Source organism: Gadus chalcogrammus, chromosome 21, assembly GCF_026213295.1.
Source record: "Gadus chalcogrammus isolate NIFS_2021 chromosome 21, NIFS_Gcha_1.0, whole genome shotgun sequence".
In the NCBI taxonomy this organism is placed as follows: domain Eukaryota; kingdom Metazoa; phylum Chordata; class Actinopteri; order Gadiformes; family Gadidae; genus Gadus; species Gadus chalcogrammus.
In genome coordinates, this window is record NC_079432.1 from 8,137,895 (window position 1) to 8,156,420 (window position 18,526).

The window sequence follows — 18,526 nt, forward strand, 5'->3', positions numbered from 1 at the left end:
ACAGACCTCATAGAGGAGGTCTCCATATACAGGTGAGTCCACAGGCCTCATAGAGGAGGTCTCCATATACAGGTGAGTCCACAGGCCTCATAGAGGAGGTCTCCATATACAGGTGAGTCCACAGGCCTCATAGAGGAGGTCTCCATATACAGGTGAGTCCACAGGCCTCATAGAGGAGGTCTCCATATACAGGTGAGTCCACAGGCCTCATAGAGGACGTCTCCATATACAGGTGAGACCACAGACCTCACAGAGGAGGTCTCCATATACAGGTGAGTCCACAGGCCTCATAAAGGACGTCTCCTTATACAGGTGAGACACAGGGACCACCGACCCCATAGTGGACATCTCCATGTACAGGAGACACTGACTAACACTACATATTGGCTGTTTAGACGATGCAGTTTGTAATAAGCCATATATTTAGAAGCAAGTTTTAACCAGAAGCGACTTACACGAAACGGGTCACTATGGAGGAGATGGGGGGGTTAGCGCATGTGGGACAATTTATTTTCACCTCAAAATATCTGTTTTAAAACAAATTATTGAAATTCAATAGTTTTGTTCACCCTTATTGCCAATTCCTTCTATATTACAGACAATCTTAATAGTTTCTTGGAAATGTGAAGACATGCCCTGCTAAGCAATGATGAGTAAGAGTTTAGGAGTCAATATGTCTTAATAATGACATATAGTTGTGTGTGACATTGGTTACCTCTCGTGACATATACATGATATACAGAGCTGTCAGGCAGCGGTCATTGTGAATGGAACGCTGTGGTAGGTATCCTCCTAATGACCCAAGATATGGTGTTCCATGAAATAATAACCCTGTCAACAGTAGTCAGTCACTCAGTCAGTCAGTGAGTCAGTCAGTTAGTCACTGTAGCGCTCTGTCAACTCTGGTTCAATCTGGGCCACTGTGAGAAAAAAAAGAAAAGTGCTCTGCTGTTCGTTGTAAGAATAGTGGGAGCAAACACATCTTGGTAGATCAGTGAGGGCGCCTCTTTGTTCTCTCGCTGTATAACTCGAATGATCAAACTCTGCTGGAGCCTGCACTATAGGATTCCCCTTGAACATCGAGGTGTGCGTGCGTGTGTGTCCGTGTGTGCGCGTGCCCGTGCCCGTGCCCGTGTGTTTGTGTGTTTGTGGACCTTGGGGAGGATCACTGCTGCAGGACACGTTTCTGTGATATAGATTAGACTTCAATACAGTGAGGATTACAGTGTTGACAACATAGTGCTGGCTTGAACGATAATAGGTTTATGTGTGTGTGTGTGGTATTGAATATAGTAACATGAGAAAAAGTTGGTGTGTGTGTGTGTGTGTGTGCTTGTATAGGTGCGTGTTGGGGTTTGTTTGGTGTGAGGTGCGTGATGTGAGGTGTGTGTGTGTGTGTGTGTGTGTGTGTGTGTGTGTGTGTGTGTGTGTGTGTGTGTGTGTGTGTGTGTGTGTGTGTGTGTGTGTGTGTGTGTGTGTGTGTGTGTGTGTGTGGTGTGTGTGTGCGCTAGGTCTTAATGAATTTTGTGAGGTGTGTGTGTGTGCGTCTGTGCATGCAGCTAAGCCATTTATGATAAGAAGGGTGTGTGTGTTCGTATGTGGGGTAGGTCTTAATGAATTTTCATGTGAGGTGTGTGTGTGTTAGCGGCTAAGCTATTCAGAAAAATATGTGTGTGCGTGCGTGGGCGCCATTTCTGATCCACCTTATCAGTTCTAACAGACCATCAACGAGGGGCGTCGTCCACGCTCATTATCCCTGCTCTCTCTCATTCTGGCCCACTTTTCTCTCTCTCTCTCTCTCTCTCTCACTCACTCACTCACTCTCTCTCTCTCTCTCTCTCTCTCTCTCTCTCTCTCTCTCTCTCTCTCTCTCTCTCTCTCTCTCTCTCTCTCTCTCTCTCTCTCTCTCTCTCTCTCTCTCTCTCTCTCTCTCTCTCTCTCTCTCTCTCTCTCTCTCTCTCTCTCTCACACTCACACACTCACACACACACACACTCTCACACACACACACACAAAGTATGGACCCATTTATAGAGCTCTCAGGTTCATGAGGGCCCGGCCTGCTTGCCGGTGTTGCCAGATTGGGCCAGATTATTTTTTTCCGCCCAAACTGGCAACACTGGCTGCAGCGCGCTGTAGCCGGTGTTACCAGATTGGGTGGGAAATCTGGCCCAATCTGGTAAAACTTCTGCTTGCTATTCCCAGGGCTTCAGGCTGGTAGTTCTTAAGCACCAAATATCTGAAACAAGCTTCGGGAACCTCTGAAGTTGCATCAACACGCATCAAACTTTTCTGCTTGCTGCAGATTTTTCAATTATTATGTAGGTCTGCACTGGTTTATTTACTATCTGACCTTCTTATGCCTTCTCCTTTGTGAGGTTTTGGCCTTTCTGCTTGTAAACTCTGCTGAATAAGTAAACGTGCTTCACCTTTATATAGGACAGTGCTAGACAGCCACAGTAAGATTGGATGGACTAGGAGTTTGATTCAGTCTCACCTCAAGCACAGACACATCAATCACCTACATTGACACAGTGTTAGACAGTGTTAGGATATCAGATGTAGGATAGATGTAGCGATGAATAAAATCAGATGGGGGATGGATGGAGAGATCAATAGAATCAGACATGTGATGGATGGGCTATTAAAAAGAGAACATCTGATCAGACAGGGGGCATGGGGCCATGCATGGGTGAAGCTGTATGTGTGAGTGTGTGTGGGTGGAGGCCATGTGTGCCTACGCCCTAGCCTCGTCTACGTTCACACTCAGATGAACCCCTCTTCAGGGGGTTAGAGCTTATTATTGGACAGAAAACAAATGGGATGGATCCCCCCCCCCCCCAACAACACGCACCCACGCACACGTACACACACATTCTTAATGTCTTCACGTCAACTGTGTGCAGTAATTCATGCGGGGAGACGTACTTCAGCGTGGTTTGACAACACACTAAGTCAGGCCCATCTGAGGTGTACTGTGACGGTGAGTAATGTTGAATGGGCCTTATTCACCGAGAGGCCATCTTGGCCGGCACCAATAAGGAGCTAGATGTCCACTAGGCCCATGGAACGCATTTTTAGGAAACTATGAATATGAATAGAGTACTCTGAATATTAACTGAGAGGCCAACATGAGGATCACTTCAATTGAGCTTTGACCTATGTGATAATAGGATTGCACGCACACACAGGGCAGGCTAGCAGAGCCAGCATCTTGTAACTTATTTTTTTCCCCCCAATTATTAAAAGCAGCGTTACAGTGCGACCAACAGGATTAAAGAAAGCTCTGTCTGTCTCTCTCGCCCTCTAATCTATGAAGTGTATTTGTTTTTCTTCTTCAATGTGTGTGTGTGTGTGTGTGGGTGTGGGTGTGTGTGTGTGTGTGCGGCTTTTTGAATAATGCATTCCATCACTGTCACTTCAGAGAGGAGCAGAAAAACAACAACAAACCTTCTTTGTTTGGTCGAAACTGAAAAAACAACAACATGCACACGTTCCCAAAAAAATATCGATATCCTCCTCCATTTGGTTTCGCATCCTTCTACCGCAGTTCTGTGAGGTAGAAGGTTGCCTTTCTGAAATCTAAAACGGGGATTCAATAATGATTTCCCTTGGCTTTGCAGTCACTCGTGTTCACTTTATGCAGTCAGGAGATCATAGCACCCCCCCCCCCCCTTCAGATTTGAGATCAAAGGGCCCCTCCTTTCACATGTTATGATGAATACCGGCTCGTGTTCCGTTCCACCAGCTGAGCTACAACTCCTGCTGTCCCACGTATCAATAATTCATGATATTTATTGATTTGAATAATTGCGTTTTAACTCGGGTCACCCGAAATTCCATTGAAGTGGTGTCGGGTGTGAACGGAATCGCTGTTGTGTTTTGAATTGCTGCTTGTGTGTATGTTTTTATCTTCGGACGAACACACTTCATGAAATATTGCCACTAGAAATGAGGGGGAAACAAACTGTCAAACTGTAAATATTGTCTTTTTTTTTTTCTTAGTTTGCAAAATTTCACGTCTCAAAAGAGCAATTTTCTTCTCTTTCCTTTCCAAATGTCCTCGCTGTTCACACAACACATAGTTTATTCCCTCATTGATGCCCTGTTATAAGCTAAGTAACCCATATAAAGTTGGGCTCAAAATCCCCATTCACGCTAAACGTTTGCTCAGCAATCCGTTTAACAGCCACTCTTTAGTGACTTCATATTCATGACAACCCCGCCATGCTTTAATTTGATGTGGGTTAATGCATTTCATGCCCTGTGTGTAATATACCATTCAACAGTATATCCCTTCTCATACAACACATTTGAAATGTGACAGATTCTAGATTGGACCAAATTTGCAGATGCCAGCTGTACGATCTCATGGGCACTATTATATTGATGATAATACATTTGAGGTTTGGCTTTCATAATCATATAGGAATGAAGGCATAAACCATCACCTTGTTACAGCTGTAGATATTTGAGTCTGAAAGTTAATTTTTCAGTTGCAAAACACAGGCCATGTGGAGACTTATCATTTATGGTAAATGGTGACAGGCTCCTTGTTTTTATGTATGTGTACATGTCTATACACTGCCATATATCAAATATAATTGATAAAAAAAATAATTTGCAACTATAAGGCATTTCATTTAATGCCTTATAGTTGCAAAGCATTGTCTTGTACATAACCCTTAAGTCTATCAAGTCAATGTTATTTGTATACGAAAAAAGTTCCCAAGTTATATAACTTCAACAGCTAATGCTTAAATAGGTCCCCCTTTGCCCTATCTCTTATTTTGGGCTGGGATTATGAAAGCATTTTAAAAAGCTAACTTGACAGACATGGTTAAAAACAGAGATGTGTTAGAATGCATATTCAGATTCTATGTGGGTCAGGCATCCTACACACTGCGATCCAGCAGCATTTAATAATTCGACATATGAGGGCTGGCTGTGTCCCACCAGTGGCTTCATTAGAATATCTTACTTGATTCGTATTGAATATTTGAGTGTGGTTTGGGCACCAAAAATGAATAGGGTCATTGAGTATGAGTGCTTCGGTATATCGATGAATATGACTATGAATCACGCTTTTGATTATTTGCATGTGATTTGCAACCAACCAGGGCAGTGGAACTCCCAGTAGAATTAGTATGAAAATAACTATTATTTATACTGTGATAATGAGAAGCCAGACCACCTGTGACTTGGATGCTTTGATGTTTTCTGTTTGTTTATTTTAAGTTGAATCTATATTAGTAATATTTAACCATTATTTTTAGTATGCCCTTTGATACATAATAATTCAAATCCTTATTACAGGGTGAGCAATTTTTTTTTGTAGTGCCTTTCCAGGTAGTGATGCCATGACCTGTTTCCCTGTACAAAACTACAGACAACGACCAAGTAAAACAATTGAACTTCTTCTGGTCTCAAAAGGGGGAGTTTTACAAACCGTTTCAATACACCTAGGTTTCTGCCAAGGCCCCTTGTGATAGGAAGGGCAGTGATGGATAAAGATGGCGTCTCTTCTTCTCTGTGGGGTCAGTACACCTGCAGCTGGCCTGGCGGAGAAGGGTAGTGATAGATAAAGATGGCGTCTCTTCTTCTCTGTGGGGTCAGTACACCTGCAGCTGGCCTGGCGGAGAAGGGTAGTGATAGATAAAGATGGCGTCTCTTCTCCTCTGTGGGGTCAGTACACCTGCAGCTGGCCTGGCGGAGGAGGCCTTGTGGAGATTAGGTTTTCAGAATGCTATTGGACACGCAGACCGTCACGGCTGTCAGAGTGGCAATACACATAATTGGATTTATTTAACGGAACGATATTAGATTCTCACAGTGGATATTGGGCATGGTTGCGTGTGAGTGGGTTTGTTTGTGTGTGCGTGTGTGTGTGTCGGGGGGGAGGGGGGGGGGGGCTCTTATTCCGTTTTGGCGCTGACTGTAAGCAACCAGATATGTCATAAAAAAATCTTTCCTCCACCAAACATGATTACAGACCGGTGGGCCGGTTTAGTGTTCATATTTGTTTATCCACGAGGCAGGGTAGTGTACTGGATAGGGTGTTCGACGCCCCAGCTGAATGCTATTGGAGCTAATCCCTCAAGTCCACCACTGCCCTGCAGGCAACATCCCTCCACGTTCTACTTTATCGCATGTATCTCAAATCACTAAGTTGCTTTTGATAAGGCTGTCGGAGAAACACCTTAAATGTACTTGTCAGCCTTAATGGCGTGAACATAGTTCAGGCATATCTGTAGATTTGTTCTTATCTCTAAACAGGGATTTGTGTGGGTTTCTGAAATGATTAACTTTCAAACGGTTGTCGGTGAAAGCTGACGCATCAGCCCTTCAGGAGGCCAAAGTGGGACGGTTCTTCTGGTGCCGTCCATCTGTCCATCCTCCTTCAGCCTGCGTCCTATCCATAACCTCTCCCCACAGCTTGTTCTGAATATATTTGCTCCTGGATATAGTAATGCAACAGGCTGTGCATGCTAATTACTAATGCTTGTGGAGTTCTTATCGTTTATCCCTGATTATTATGCGTTGAGAGGTTTAGATCACGCCATGAATTTCCTGTCTAGTGGTAATGATAAAGTATACATTATTATCCTACTTTATCATTGCTGGATACTGAGTCGTGATCTGATGTAATTATTGGTTCTCGTCATATGATAAAGTAAAGACTGTTTGTTGGATCCAATAAAAACATCATATTTTATCGGTTGACATGATTAATGGCTCACATTTATCTGTGCCAAGAAAATGCTAATCAAGTTATTTTTCCTAGCTCTTTAATAATCATTTTTTTGTTAAGTTAATATTTTTTTAACTACTACGATACTCCGATAAACCCTCCTATCTGAACCGGTAATCGGAGGTCCTTAATGTGTCTGTACAATGGATTTCTGATCTAGCCCCTCTGTGCCTTCTATCCCCCGCTGCTCCAGAATCTCCTACTGCACTGCAGATAAAACTCAGGACAAGGTGTTTGCCTACGTCTCTCAGAGTCCGTTTAACGAAACCTTGGAGTGCCACGCCTTCCTCTGCCAGAAGAGGAAGATTGTAAGTGTTCTAGCATGATGCATTTTTTTATAATTACTCACTATACAAAAGGCTCTGAGGTCAAAAAAATATGTTCCATTTATTTTAATGGTTTATTGCGCCATCTGGTGGAACTAGGGCTTTACTGTCTTTGAGCTCCTTGTGTTTGTTTCTATCGATCGTTTCTAAAACGATTCAACCCTTATTTTTCCTATAAATTTAAAATAACATGGTTGAAATTGTGGCATCCAAACCGCCTGCTTTACCTGATAACATATTGGCAATGATAACACATTTAGGACAAATTAACTAAAACCAATGTAACAAAACCACGCCCTCCTCCCCCTCTCCCTCTTTCTGTGTTGCGGCATCCAGGCTCAGGCTGTGACGCTAACCGTAGCCCAGGCTTTTAAAGTGGCCCTCGATCTGTGGGAAGTCGCTCAGGAAGGTGCGTACCACCACTTAAAGGACCCCTGTTTTACCACCAGGTGTGATTCTGAATAATGATTGAAAGACACTTTATAATGAACCCTATGATATGATCCCAAGTGGGCGTGGCAACGCAGATGTAACAATGGATCGATCAGCTTACAAGTTCATACAGTCTGTTGTTGAGTACAGGCTGGAAGGTAGTGGTTTGAAATTACTTTTAATGGCTACCTTATCACCCCTGGTTCTGCAATCAGGTTTCTTTCGGGAGTTGTCATTTAAACCTGTTAAATTATGAATGTGAGACAATGGTTTATAATTAACACCTGTGCTATGGGAGGGTGATGCTAAGCTGTGTGAATGCAGACAGAGTAGCTTCAGAATCCACAAACAGATCAGTTACGTCTGCCGCAGTAGCTCATCAGGCACAGCGGGCTGTCTGGATGGTTCCATCCCCGGCTCCTCCTAGCTGAAGGTTGAGGTGTCAGAGCTGGATGTGTGTTTGAATCTGTGAACTTTTATTTGTGTTAAGTGTTCTAGATTAGAGCTAAAACACCCATCAGAAAAGTCTCAGTATGCAAATGAGAGAGAGAGAGAGAGAGAGAGAGAGAGAGAGAGTTCTTAATATAATGAAAACGCTCCAAAGACCAAATGTCTGTTTTCTTGAGAAGAATCTGCTTCAGTCTGATCACGAGCACTATCCTGTTTCTGCCCTGTTTGTTGTGCGTAGGCAAAAGCAAGAAGGCCAGAACATGCTGTTCCTGTCCAGCCCGTGATGCCGCCATGGCGCCGTCAGAACCCCACTGTGTTTCAGCAGGTAGGCCCCCTGTTGTTGTTGTTGTTGTCACCGCAATCTGCACAAGACATACGGAAAGAAAAAATCAATCGCCACAATGACAAAAGCTACACAAGGAGGGATGGGTTGTTTGTCGGTTGGCTTCGGTAGAAAATAGCGATTAAAGGTGCCTTCCTTCCACCACAGTGGAAAATGCTGCTGAATAAATTGTCTGTTTTAATTACATTTCGAGGCTCGCTAATGACTTAACCCATTTACGGGCACGGTGGTAAAAGTTAATGCAGTTACGACCTTGGAATAATCTCTAGGTAGGTGGTGCGTATCTTTAAGAGATGCATTTTTTCTCACACTATTTATACTGCCATGCTCTCATTCGGGTATTGCTGCACAGGTTTTCACACACACACACACACACACTCTGTCTGTCTGTCTGTGTGTCTCTCTCTCTCTGTCTCTCTGTGTGTCTGTCTCTGTCTCTGTCTCTCTGTCTCTGTCTCTCTGTCTCTCTCTGTGTGTCTCTCTCTGTGTGTCTCTCTCTGTGTGTCTCTCTCTTTCTATCTCTGTGTTTCTCTCTCTCTCTCCCCCCTCTGTGTGTCTCTCTCTCAGACCCAGAGAACATCAAACCAGCCGGTCTCGAGGAGAGAATTCGCCGGCCATTCTTCTCCGCCTCGCTCAGTCTGCTCTCACCACGTAGCAACCCTGCACGGCGACGGCCAATCAAACACGACTCCTGGGTATGTAGGGCAGAACAGGAGCCTCTGGGGCAGGGGCTTGGTCCGGACCCAGAGTTCCTGGCTTCTAGGGATTGTGTCTTATTTCACAGTCCAGGTGTCAGGCGATTTGATTTAGAGCTGGGGGGTGGGGTGTGTGTGTGTGTGTGTGTGTGTGTGTGTGTGTGGGGGGGGGGGCAGGATGATGTAGTTGTTAAGGGTGTTGGACTCTCAACGCGGAAGGTTCTGGGTTTGATCCCCAATGCTCCCTGTAGACATCCTGACCCCTGCCTGCTCAATGATGACATGCATCTCAATGCACCGCTGGTTGTTTTGGTTGAAAGAATCAGAAAATGATGAACAGTACTTATGGGTGGCTGGAACTACCTACATGGCTATTCTTGAGGTTTTTTTCCTTTTGTATGTATTTTATTTATTCTATATATAGAGAGATCTGTAGATCTATAAAAAGATCCGTTTGTGCTTACTAATGACCTTGAACAAAGCACTTTCACATATGTGAAGTTAACACACCCAGTGGAAAATGCTGCTGGGTTTTCTTTGCTTGGATGTCATGTCTATTTTGCTATTACTAAATATATCACATTTAATTTCCTGGTTACAGTTTAAAACTCTATCAATTGTAATTTTTCATTCTTACTATTAATAGTAAAGTTAACTTATGACTTGTAAAGTATTGTTTCTGCATGTACAACTGCACACCACAAGGTGGCGCCATATATCCTTTCAATTCACCTACTCCCCTCAATCTCCCGAACATGGTGCGGCGTAAGGTAGTGTAGTTTAAAACTCCTTCGGGACAATGTGCTCTGATTAAGCCAGAGCTCATCAGTTGGATCGTACATGCGTGTACAGCCTCCTCAGCAGTCTCTCCATTGATTTGTATTCCTTTTTAAATTAATATTCCTTTCATGTGTGCTTGGTTGCCGAAGAAGAAGCAGACGCACTTCTTTTCAATGCCTAGCAATGAGACCCGGGCCTCTGCTGTTTCATTCTAGAATGCTAGTCAGAGGTCTATATCTCGATCAATGCACTTTTCTCAAGCGCAGTGATGGAACATCGCCGTGGAAACAGCGTGTGAAGTATCGATTCAACGTTGAAGCGAAGACGTTTCTCCTTGAAACACTTTCAGCAGCCCCATTTGACGGATGTTTCAGTGGTGGTGCAGGGAGACGGTGCTCACCATGAGAGACACGAGATGTTTGGCCCTGGAAGGGAAGGGCCAATAATGCAAATAACTTATTCTACATTATTTGCATTTATAATTGGCCACAAGAAAACGTCACGTGAATAATTAATCTTAATATTTATATTATCCAGTAGATTGTAATATTTTTCATCATAAAAATCACTTAATTGTTTCCTTGTGATGTATTTTATTTGTTATTTTTAACATTTCTTTGTTGCTTTAAAATGCAAACTAAATAAAGTTTGATGGTGATTGTTGTTTGTGTCCCACAGGACGTGGAGGACGGCCTTGAAGATGCATTCTCAAGGTAGAGTATGTGAGAATGTAGTAATGTGTATGTGTGTTATTCTAGGAAATAAAAGCTTACTACTCCCCAAAGACTACCCAGAACAGTCTGTAGATATACAGTGCAAACTCATTTAATATTTTTTATATTGGAAAATATATTCAATAATTTCTACAGGCTGACATTTAATTTCTCATGTGTTTAAGTCAGTATTAGATTAAACAGTTTTTGGTCATTTGGCGTTTTTCCAGTTTCTAAGGCTTTATGATGGAAAGCCTATTTTCCAATATTTTATGCCGTTGATTTCTTATCTTACACACTGGCAAGTAACTATTTAAAACGTTGTCATTGTATGACATAAGGTGGTTTGACTTATTTGAAGAGCGTAATTATCTGTAAATATATCACCCACAAAATAAATGTCCTCTCGTCTGCAAATACAGATTAAACCTTCGACCACCTGAATCATGATGAAGTACAGTATCGCTGTATACCTTTTCAATATCACTGTGTAAATATTTCTCGAAACATTAAACCACCCACTTGATACTAATCGTAGAGGACCGCTAACCTACTCTTGATATTTGTCTTCAACATTCACCGTGCTCTTCTGATAAATGATGAATGTCCAATTCCCTAGCACCTGCAAAACCCCGGAGTCACACACACGCACGCAGGCACGCAGGCACGCACGCACGCACGCACGAACGCACGCACGCGCACACACACAGTGGGTGTATTGCAATCTAGCTTTCATTTGCCTGGCTCAGTCATATTGGCAGGGTGGACAACACCTGTTGTAGTGAATGTTATGCAATCACGAGCATTGATTTGGCAGCTCTGGCATTGTGTTTATATCTAATATGTGTGTATAGATCACATTTTGTGGCTCCTTATCGTTGCATAATAATAAATTCTCATAACCGAAATCGAATCCAGAAAAGAAAAACGATGCAGGCTTCTTTGAATAAACAGATTATATAAAGGTTAACATCTAACCATTTAAAAGCCTTTCAAAACAAACGTGCTACAGGTTTTCAATAAAGCATGATTCTGCGCTGCAATCAGCTGTTTTCAGAAGCACCTTCTCCACCATAGAAGGATTGAATGTGATTTTATAGTGAAGGATGTTATTTAACTCTAATAAACACAATATATATGTGCTGTGATTATGTATATCCTGATTTGTATGTGGTGACAACTCATGAATATGCTTGGAGGCGGGCGTACATGAATTCATAGAGCAAAATGCCACGCACACATATACCAAGGTTATAATCGTTACCGAAGACTTACGAAAATTAGGTTGGGGAAGGATTAGTTAGTAACTGGTACCATAGTATGTGCTGTCAACTCATCCTGCAACTCATGCATTTATAGTCACATTTTATAAATTCAGCTGAGAGTGATTTCCATTGAAAATGGAGAGAAACGCATGAATCAAATTTAATCTTATTTTCCTCCGAACACTCCCCCATCGCACGCCTCGTCTTTGTCCCCAGAGACGCATGCACATACACACGCACACACACACGCACGCACACACACACACACACACACCCATGCAAGCACACCCGCAGTCAATGGGATGCATTGAAGAACATCTTGTTTGTTGCTCTCTCATCATGCACTGCAGTAAACCACAGAGTAACAAACATATTGGACGTAAACAATCCTATCCTTGTGATCGATTTTTTTTGTCATTTTTAATCATATTCAGAATATGAGGTTTTAAGCAGCTTAGAAGGGAACCTACGACTGTTGGAAGTGATTTCGAGAAATTTGAATACGAGGCTGCTGTTACTCTTTTTTTTGCATTACATTATTGTAATTAAATAAATGGTATTTGTATACCCTTGTGGTACCAGCACCCAATATTCTTATATTGTTCCTTCCTTCCTTCCTTCCTTCCTTCCTTCCTTCCTTCCTTCCTTCCTTCCTTCCTTCCTTCCTTCCTTCCTTCCTTCCTTCCTTCCTATCTATATACACACCTACCTTACAGCAGCATGGATGTAGAGGAGTTAGACAACAGTAAATGAGGTGAGAGTGTGTGTGTTTATGTGCATGCGTGTGTCCAAACTGCATGCTGTAGTCCAACCTGTGTCATGAAAACTCTTATTTTGTTCATATCATGGTCCCAGCCCCCTCTACTTAACATTGTTAGTACATATTTTTCCTCTTCTCTCCGCTGTCTAATGATTTAACCAGTGATATATTTTGGCCGTTTGGCCGGATGCCGCGGTGCTATAAAGAACCAACATGGCCGAACAGCATTGTCACCTTTTTCCAGGATTCTCTATATCCAAGCTTTACCACGAGTCTATCCCGATGTATTTCTCCAACCTCACTAACAATACCATCGGCAAGGGGCTCCCCAGCGTGGCGCCTGACCTTGGCTGTGACAGCTTCCCCCCCGTAATGCTGATCTCTATTGGTTCAGACCCCCTCCGATGCGCTACAGTGAGCCGAGCGAGGGAAGCCTCTAGGACTCCGCCCCGCCCAGCTCCGTTATATTTATAGTACCAATATTTTAATGGGGGTCGTCACGCTATGCTTATTTTGTAACAGAGGAGAATGCGTGTCTTGTTAAAAAAAGAACAAAACGTCAACAATATCAACTCTGCTTCTGCAAATAAAAAACAATCGCGGGATGGTCGGACTGGTGACGCCATCGGTCCGGGATCGTCGTTGTCCGTCGGCGGTATTCCGAAAAATGACGTCAACGGCCCAGCACTTTATTATAGAGAGAGTTAGAGAGGAGGGTATGGGAGAGAGAGGAGGACAGGGCAGGATTCGAACCCGGGTCGCTGCGTTCAAGACTGAGCCTATGTGGTACGCGCTCCCACCGGTGGGCCACCGGGGTGCCCCCACGGTCCAACTTGTGGCCACGAATCAACCACTACTCTCTTAGTAGTGCTGGAAAATGGGCGTGTTGGTTTTACTTTGATGAAGACTTGAGCCGTCTGGGAACAAAGGAAGCCACCCTGGAAAAGAGAATCAAAGTCAGGGAGAATCCCTGCATCACAAGCATTGAGGCTGGTGCCACACTATACATTCACTTTGAAGTAGTTCCCCTTTGTCTTTACTGTGTGTGTGTGTGTGTGTGTGTGTGTGTGTGTGTGTCTGTGTGTGTGTGTGTGTGTGTGTGTGTGTGTGTGTGTGTGTGTGTGTGTGTGTGTGTGTGTGTGTGTGTGTGTGTGTGTGTGTGTGTGTCCGACATACCGTGTAGGAGCCAGAGAACAACAGTTTGAAAAATCAACTTCCTGTCCTGAGTGCATATATACCCTGTTCGATAGTCAGCCGGTGATTGTGTTGTTTGACCTGCCTAACAAATCACAATGCTGGCCTTGTCTCTGTTGTCTGTTCATTAATGTCCTGATTGGTAGTCAGAGCAGGGACCTTTAGGTTAAATCCTCTGACTTCAGACCACTCCTCATCTATCACGGTAATCTAGTCGACATCATCTTTCTTACCGTTCTCTCTCTCTCTGTCTCTGTCTGTCTCTCTCTCTCTGTCTCTGCCTGTCTCTCTCTCCCGGTCCCTTCACAGACTGGCTTCACGCCAACAGCCTCTGACAGTCTGGTCGTGCGTTTGAAACCAGTACCTTTTTGGTCGGGAGCCCAACACCGGAACCAATAGACTGGCATGGCCCCAGTCCACAGAAACATGGACACAACTGAACTCCTGCCATACGCAACTTCCTGCACACACAGTGCAACAACAGACCACGTTAGGCCCAACATAAGACACCACTCAAAGATAAATCGGCCTTCATGATAAGAAATGTCTTATTTTTTTTCAATAATCAAACACCAATCCAGCCGTCAGTCATTAAGTATTTGTAAAGCTATTCTTGTTATCCATGTTTGCTTTCTTCAAACTATGACTTTATTACTCTTTTTCATCTTCAACTATCCATGGACAACTGTCCACTGTTCTCTCCTCAAGCACATGTGTTATCTAATGCACTGTTGAAATCCGTTGAACGGTGGAAGATGCTCTCACAGTAACTGGACACAGTTCATGATTGTGTTATGGGTTTATATTTTGTGTTATTATTATGAGTATTCTGCTGTTTGCCAAGAACAAGAGGGCGGTTGTGTAATGAAATTGTAGAACCTTTGTGTTCTTTGTGTTGGTGGTGTGTTGGCGATTTGAGTTTAGAAATATATAAGTGTGTGACTAACAGGCAGAATGATGTGAAAGCAAAGCATACAGTCAAGTTAAACCAATATAGCTGAGGGATGTCATTTCTGAAAGGTTCATATACATCTTAAGCTTAGTATAGAATCAGTGACATTAAATATATTTTATAACACCAATATCAACTTATTTAAAATATCTTGTTTGTTTATTGATAAACAAACATTTAAAATCACACTTTCAAAAATCGGCATCATAGATTAAATCGTAGGTCATTTTATAATTTTTTGTGTCCATTTACTGTCCCTATCCAAACGGTCTCCATTAATACTGAATACATCAGCCAACTAATGCAACAAAGAGTTGCACTTATACTTCTACAGCATTCATTATTAAAAAAAGTCAGTTGAAATGTCAAATCAGCACTCATTTGTCTGATGGTATTCAATTAACGTCTATAAAGGTTATAAATCAAAACAACTAAATTGTTTCCCTATTTTCTCTGTCTCTAGACCTTTATCAAATTACTTGCCTCTAAATAGAATGATACTGTTGAAAATGCTGGGTAATTTAAGGGGTTGTAGAAATATATAATTACAGCGTTGGAGATAAAACTCCCACACTATTTGCATATGCTGTATTTTTTCAATATGTGTATTTTTATTTATGTAAATATTATAGCATTGTAAGTAGTCTGAATACAATCAGGGTTATACTTTTTCTACCAACATTTATTACTCTTGTAAATAAAAAACGTGAATGCCTGTTTTTTTCATTTGGTTATACAGTTAATAATTATGTTATGAACTATTTTCTCTTCTCAAATTGTATTATGGGTTATGGGTTATAGAATATTGGGGTCTGTGTGTCGCTGTCATGACACCCACTACTAGAATAATGGGATGGCTTATCAGGTTAGACCATGGGGCTTAATTGCATTTCATTTCTGCGCCATTGGAAATGCCAGAGAGAGCGAGAGAGAGAGCAAGAGAGAAAGAGAGAGACGATAGGGTGGGAGACCACCACCACTGTCTTCACATTCAGGAGCCCTGTTGAATTAGAATGAGGACTTGGGAATGTGTGGGATTCCGGATTCTTTTTTGTTGGTATTGTTATGAGATTTGCCTAAATTATTTTTTAATTTCTCTACTATTTTGGTATCATCTAACTTGTTTTTGTCTCAAAATTTGCTCTATGATCTTTTTTATGGGGGGGGGATATTATTTAATCACTATCGTTTTTATTTACAGTTATTGCCTGGATGTTAATATTGTCTAGTTTGGTTTTATCTATATACTGAAGACTTCCAACTAACCCACACAACTCGAGAAAGATAGGTTAAGGCAGTGAAATAAGTAGTACACACATTTCAACAAAATCATTGGATATTGTAAAACTTTTATTTTGTCCAACTTCTTTCTGGAGACAAAAACTCAGATGTCATTTTATATTCAAAAAAATGTATCTATTTTTCTTGTTTAAGAGTTCATTACTTACATATTTGTTTACTTAAATATATGTAAATTAATTATATTCAAATTGCATCTGTTTTCCTTTAGATGCAGTACAAATCAATATTAGGAAACACCAATGCAAAGTCAAGAAAAGCAAATACATATTGGGTAACAATGTAGCTATAGTAACTAGTTAAAATGTTTATATTTCTTAATCATCTTGGCTAACCAACAGAACAATGTTGTCGTTTGTCAAAGAGGGTGCTTGATATTGGATACCTATGCAACTGTTGGATATGTCAAATATTATGAGAGCAGTTTGTGAATAAAACATATTTAGTTGATGTACAGACAGAATAATCTCTGTTTTTGTCAGTCAAAGCTTGGATATGGTCATCGCGTTTTTGAAGGTCTTATATTTTACCATTTAAAAATCATGTATCATTCGTGGGACTGTCCAAGGGAAGAGGGCTATTTTTGTGAAGATTAATGTAGTTATATCTAGAAGATGGACTTGATTTATTAATAAATATAACTTCATTGCACTTACACCAACACTGATGCTAAATGGAACAATGCATTGTGTTGTTTTGCATAACTAATAATAAATAGGTTAATTAGCATTCAATCAAGAAAATAACAGTAATTCATTGTTACATCAAAGGCTGAATTGAACACGTATATGTATTAGCACTCACTTACTTTACTTGGCCTTGTCACCCTGCATAGGGCAGCTTCATTTCAGTATTATGTGCCATTAGGTTTTATTCCCTATATAAGAGTAGATGGATGCCCTCAGCAAACATCTTTGATTGTAAATTTGACCAAGTTGTGGAGTCCCTGGGAAAGATCTGGTTCAGGTAAATCCTAGTGGTGCAATCAGCAGTAGCCCTCAGCAGAAAGTGTCCTCCTGTGTACATAAAATATTCCACGAGTACTGCCCTTTCATTTATTTTCCGTAAACATTTTCCTTGCAAAAAGCTTACAGCGAGGTTCAAACGGGGGCTGAAAATTATCTTTAAGTGTAATAATGGAACACACGGAGGATAAGCAAGACGTTTAAAGTGGTTTGCTTTCCTATTCAATACACATACATTATTTTCTCTCCACACAATGCCGAAGTCACGTCTAATTTATTTTGACTGTGCTTTTAACAAGCAATTTCCTGTCAAAGTATTAGTCAGTATGAAAAAAGCAAACATAGGATTAACAAGATACAGACGACTGGCACACAGAAGTTATTATCTGGTTGTTATGCTTTAGGCCTACACCCTCCCACTGCCTAAATACAAAGGAAGGACATTCTGGACAAAACCCCTGGATGTGAATCTCAAGTCTCTGAAAATATGTCTTGCAAACACAAGAGGAGAGGGAAACGTAATAAAACATAAAATATGTATTAAACACCAAAAGAGGTCGGTAGACATTTCACGTCTGAATTTCTGCATACGAAAAGCTGAAGTACTATTCAGGACCAACGGCTGCAGGTTAAATTGTCATCTGAAAATGGAGTAAATCAATCGTTGCCTCAAAATAGGCCCAATGGCAGCAAGCCAATCTGAGAAACAATAGTTGAGTGAGTGGGGGAGGCAGATACAACATTCCCTGAATGCAGATAGACTGTTGACTGATGTGTTACGGAGATCTGGTTTCGGCATTGATAAAGGATTCCTAGAGTACTTCATACGGAATTAACTATTTAGTAGACACTTTCATCCATAGCAGGTAGGGTTTGGGGCATAAGATGCCTGTGGACATCCAATCCCCCTGGGGACACTGGGGATCAAACCCAGAACATATGAGGAATGGAACCCACCTTCTGTGCTCATGCTTCATGGTCATGGAAGATCCAAACACCAGCCTTCTTGTTGTTGTGGTATTGGAGGGGAATAACACACATGTCTCTGGGCTACATATAGATTGGGATGTTTCGTCAAACTTCAGTGGATCAGCAACAGTAACTGTGTTGCTGCAGTCTGAAGCACACACCTGAGACACGCTTGTATAGATGCATTGCAGGGAAAGGATCCTTCCTCCTGCCTTTAAGTTCATTCCTGTTCAGTCAAGCGTGGATCCCTCTGTGGATTGTTGCATCTACCAATTGAAGCATTTTGTTGTTTATTTCCTCCTCCATTCTGTTATGTATTGCCTCGTCTATCACACAGGTTCCTAACCTTTTTTGGCCTGTCACAATAATATCTGAAATTCGGCAGAATATACTCAAATGTCTTCCATTTATTGGAATCTGATCTCCACACGTTTCAGCTCATTGAATTATGCTTACTGTCGAGTCTTCACCTCAAATGTTTTTGAGGATATTTGTGCTCAGTATAATTGTTTATTTTTAGCACCATTTGTCTAAAATGGTTCTCAAATTCATCTTTAGTAAAAAATGTTTTAACTAAGGAGCTATAGCTCTGCAGGAGCTCAATTGTTCATTAACTCCTGGCCTCTATAAAT

General features: G+C 41.7%; 1 protein-coding gene across 4 annotated transcripts in view; it reads left to right on the forward strand.

Annotated features, from left to right (window-relative positions):
• si:dkey-71h2.2 (low density lipoprotein receptor adapter protein 1) overlaps positions 1–18,526 on the forward strand; it is a 42,914-nt gene that overhangs the window by 18,643 nt on the left and 5,745 nt on the right. Inside the window, exons 5-10 of one of the 4 annotated variants that reach the window (XM_056580942.1) lie at positions 6,945–7,059; positions 7,414–7,486; positions 8,198–8,284; positions 8,870–8,997; positions 10,456–10,490; positions 14,019–17,764. In XM_056580942.1, coding sequence (XP_056436917.1) covers positions 6,945–7,059; positions 7,414–7,486; positions 8,198–8,284; positions 8,870–8,997; positions 10,456–10,490; positions 14,019–14,064 — 484 coding nt within the window. In that variant the 3' untranslated portion in view covers positions 14,065–17,764. Of the gene's footprint in view, positions 1–6,944; positions 7,060–7,413; positions 7,487–8,197; positions 8,285–8,869; positions 8,998–10,455; positions 10,491–10,912; positions 11,005–14,018; positions 17,765–18,526 lie in introns of those variants that run through there. The other 3 variants (XM_056580944.1, XM_056580943.1, XM_056580945.1) reach the window with 3 other exon arrangements.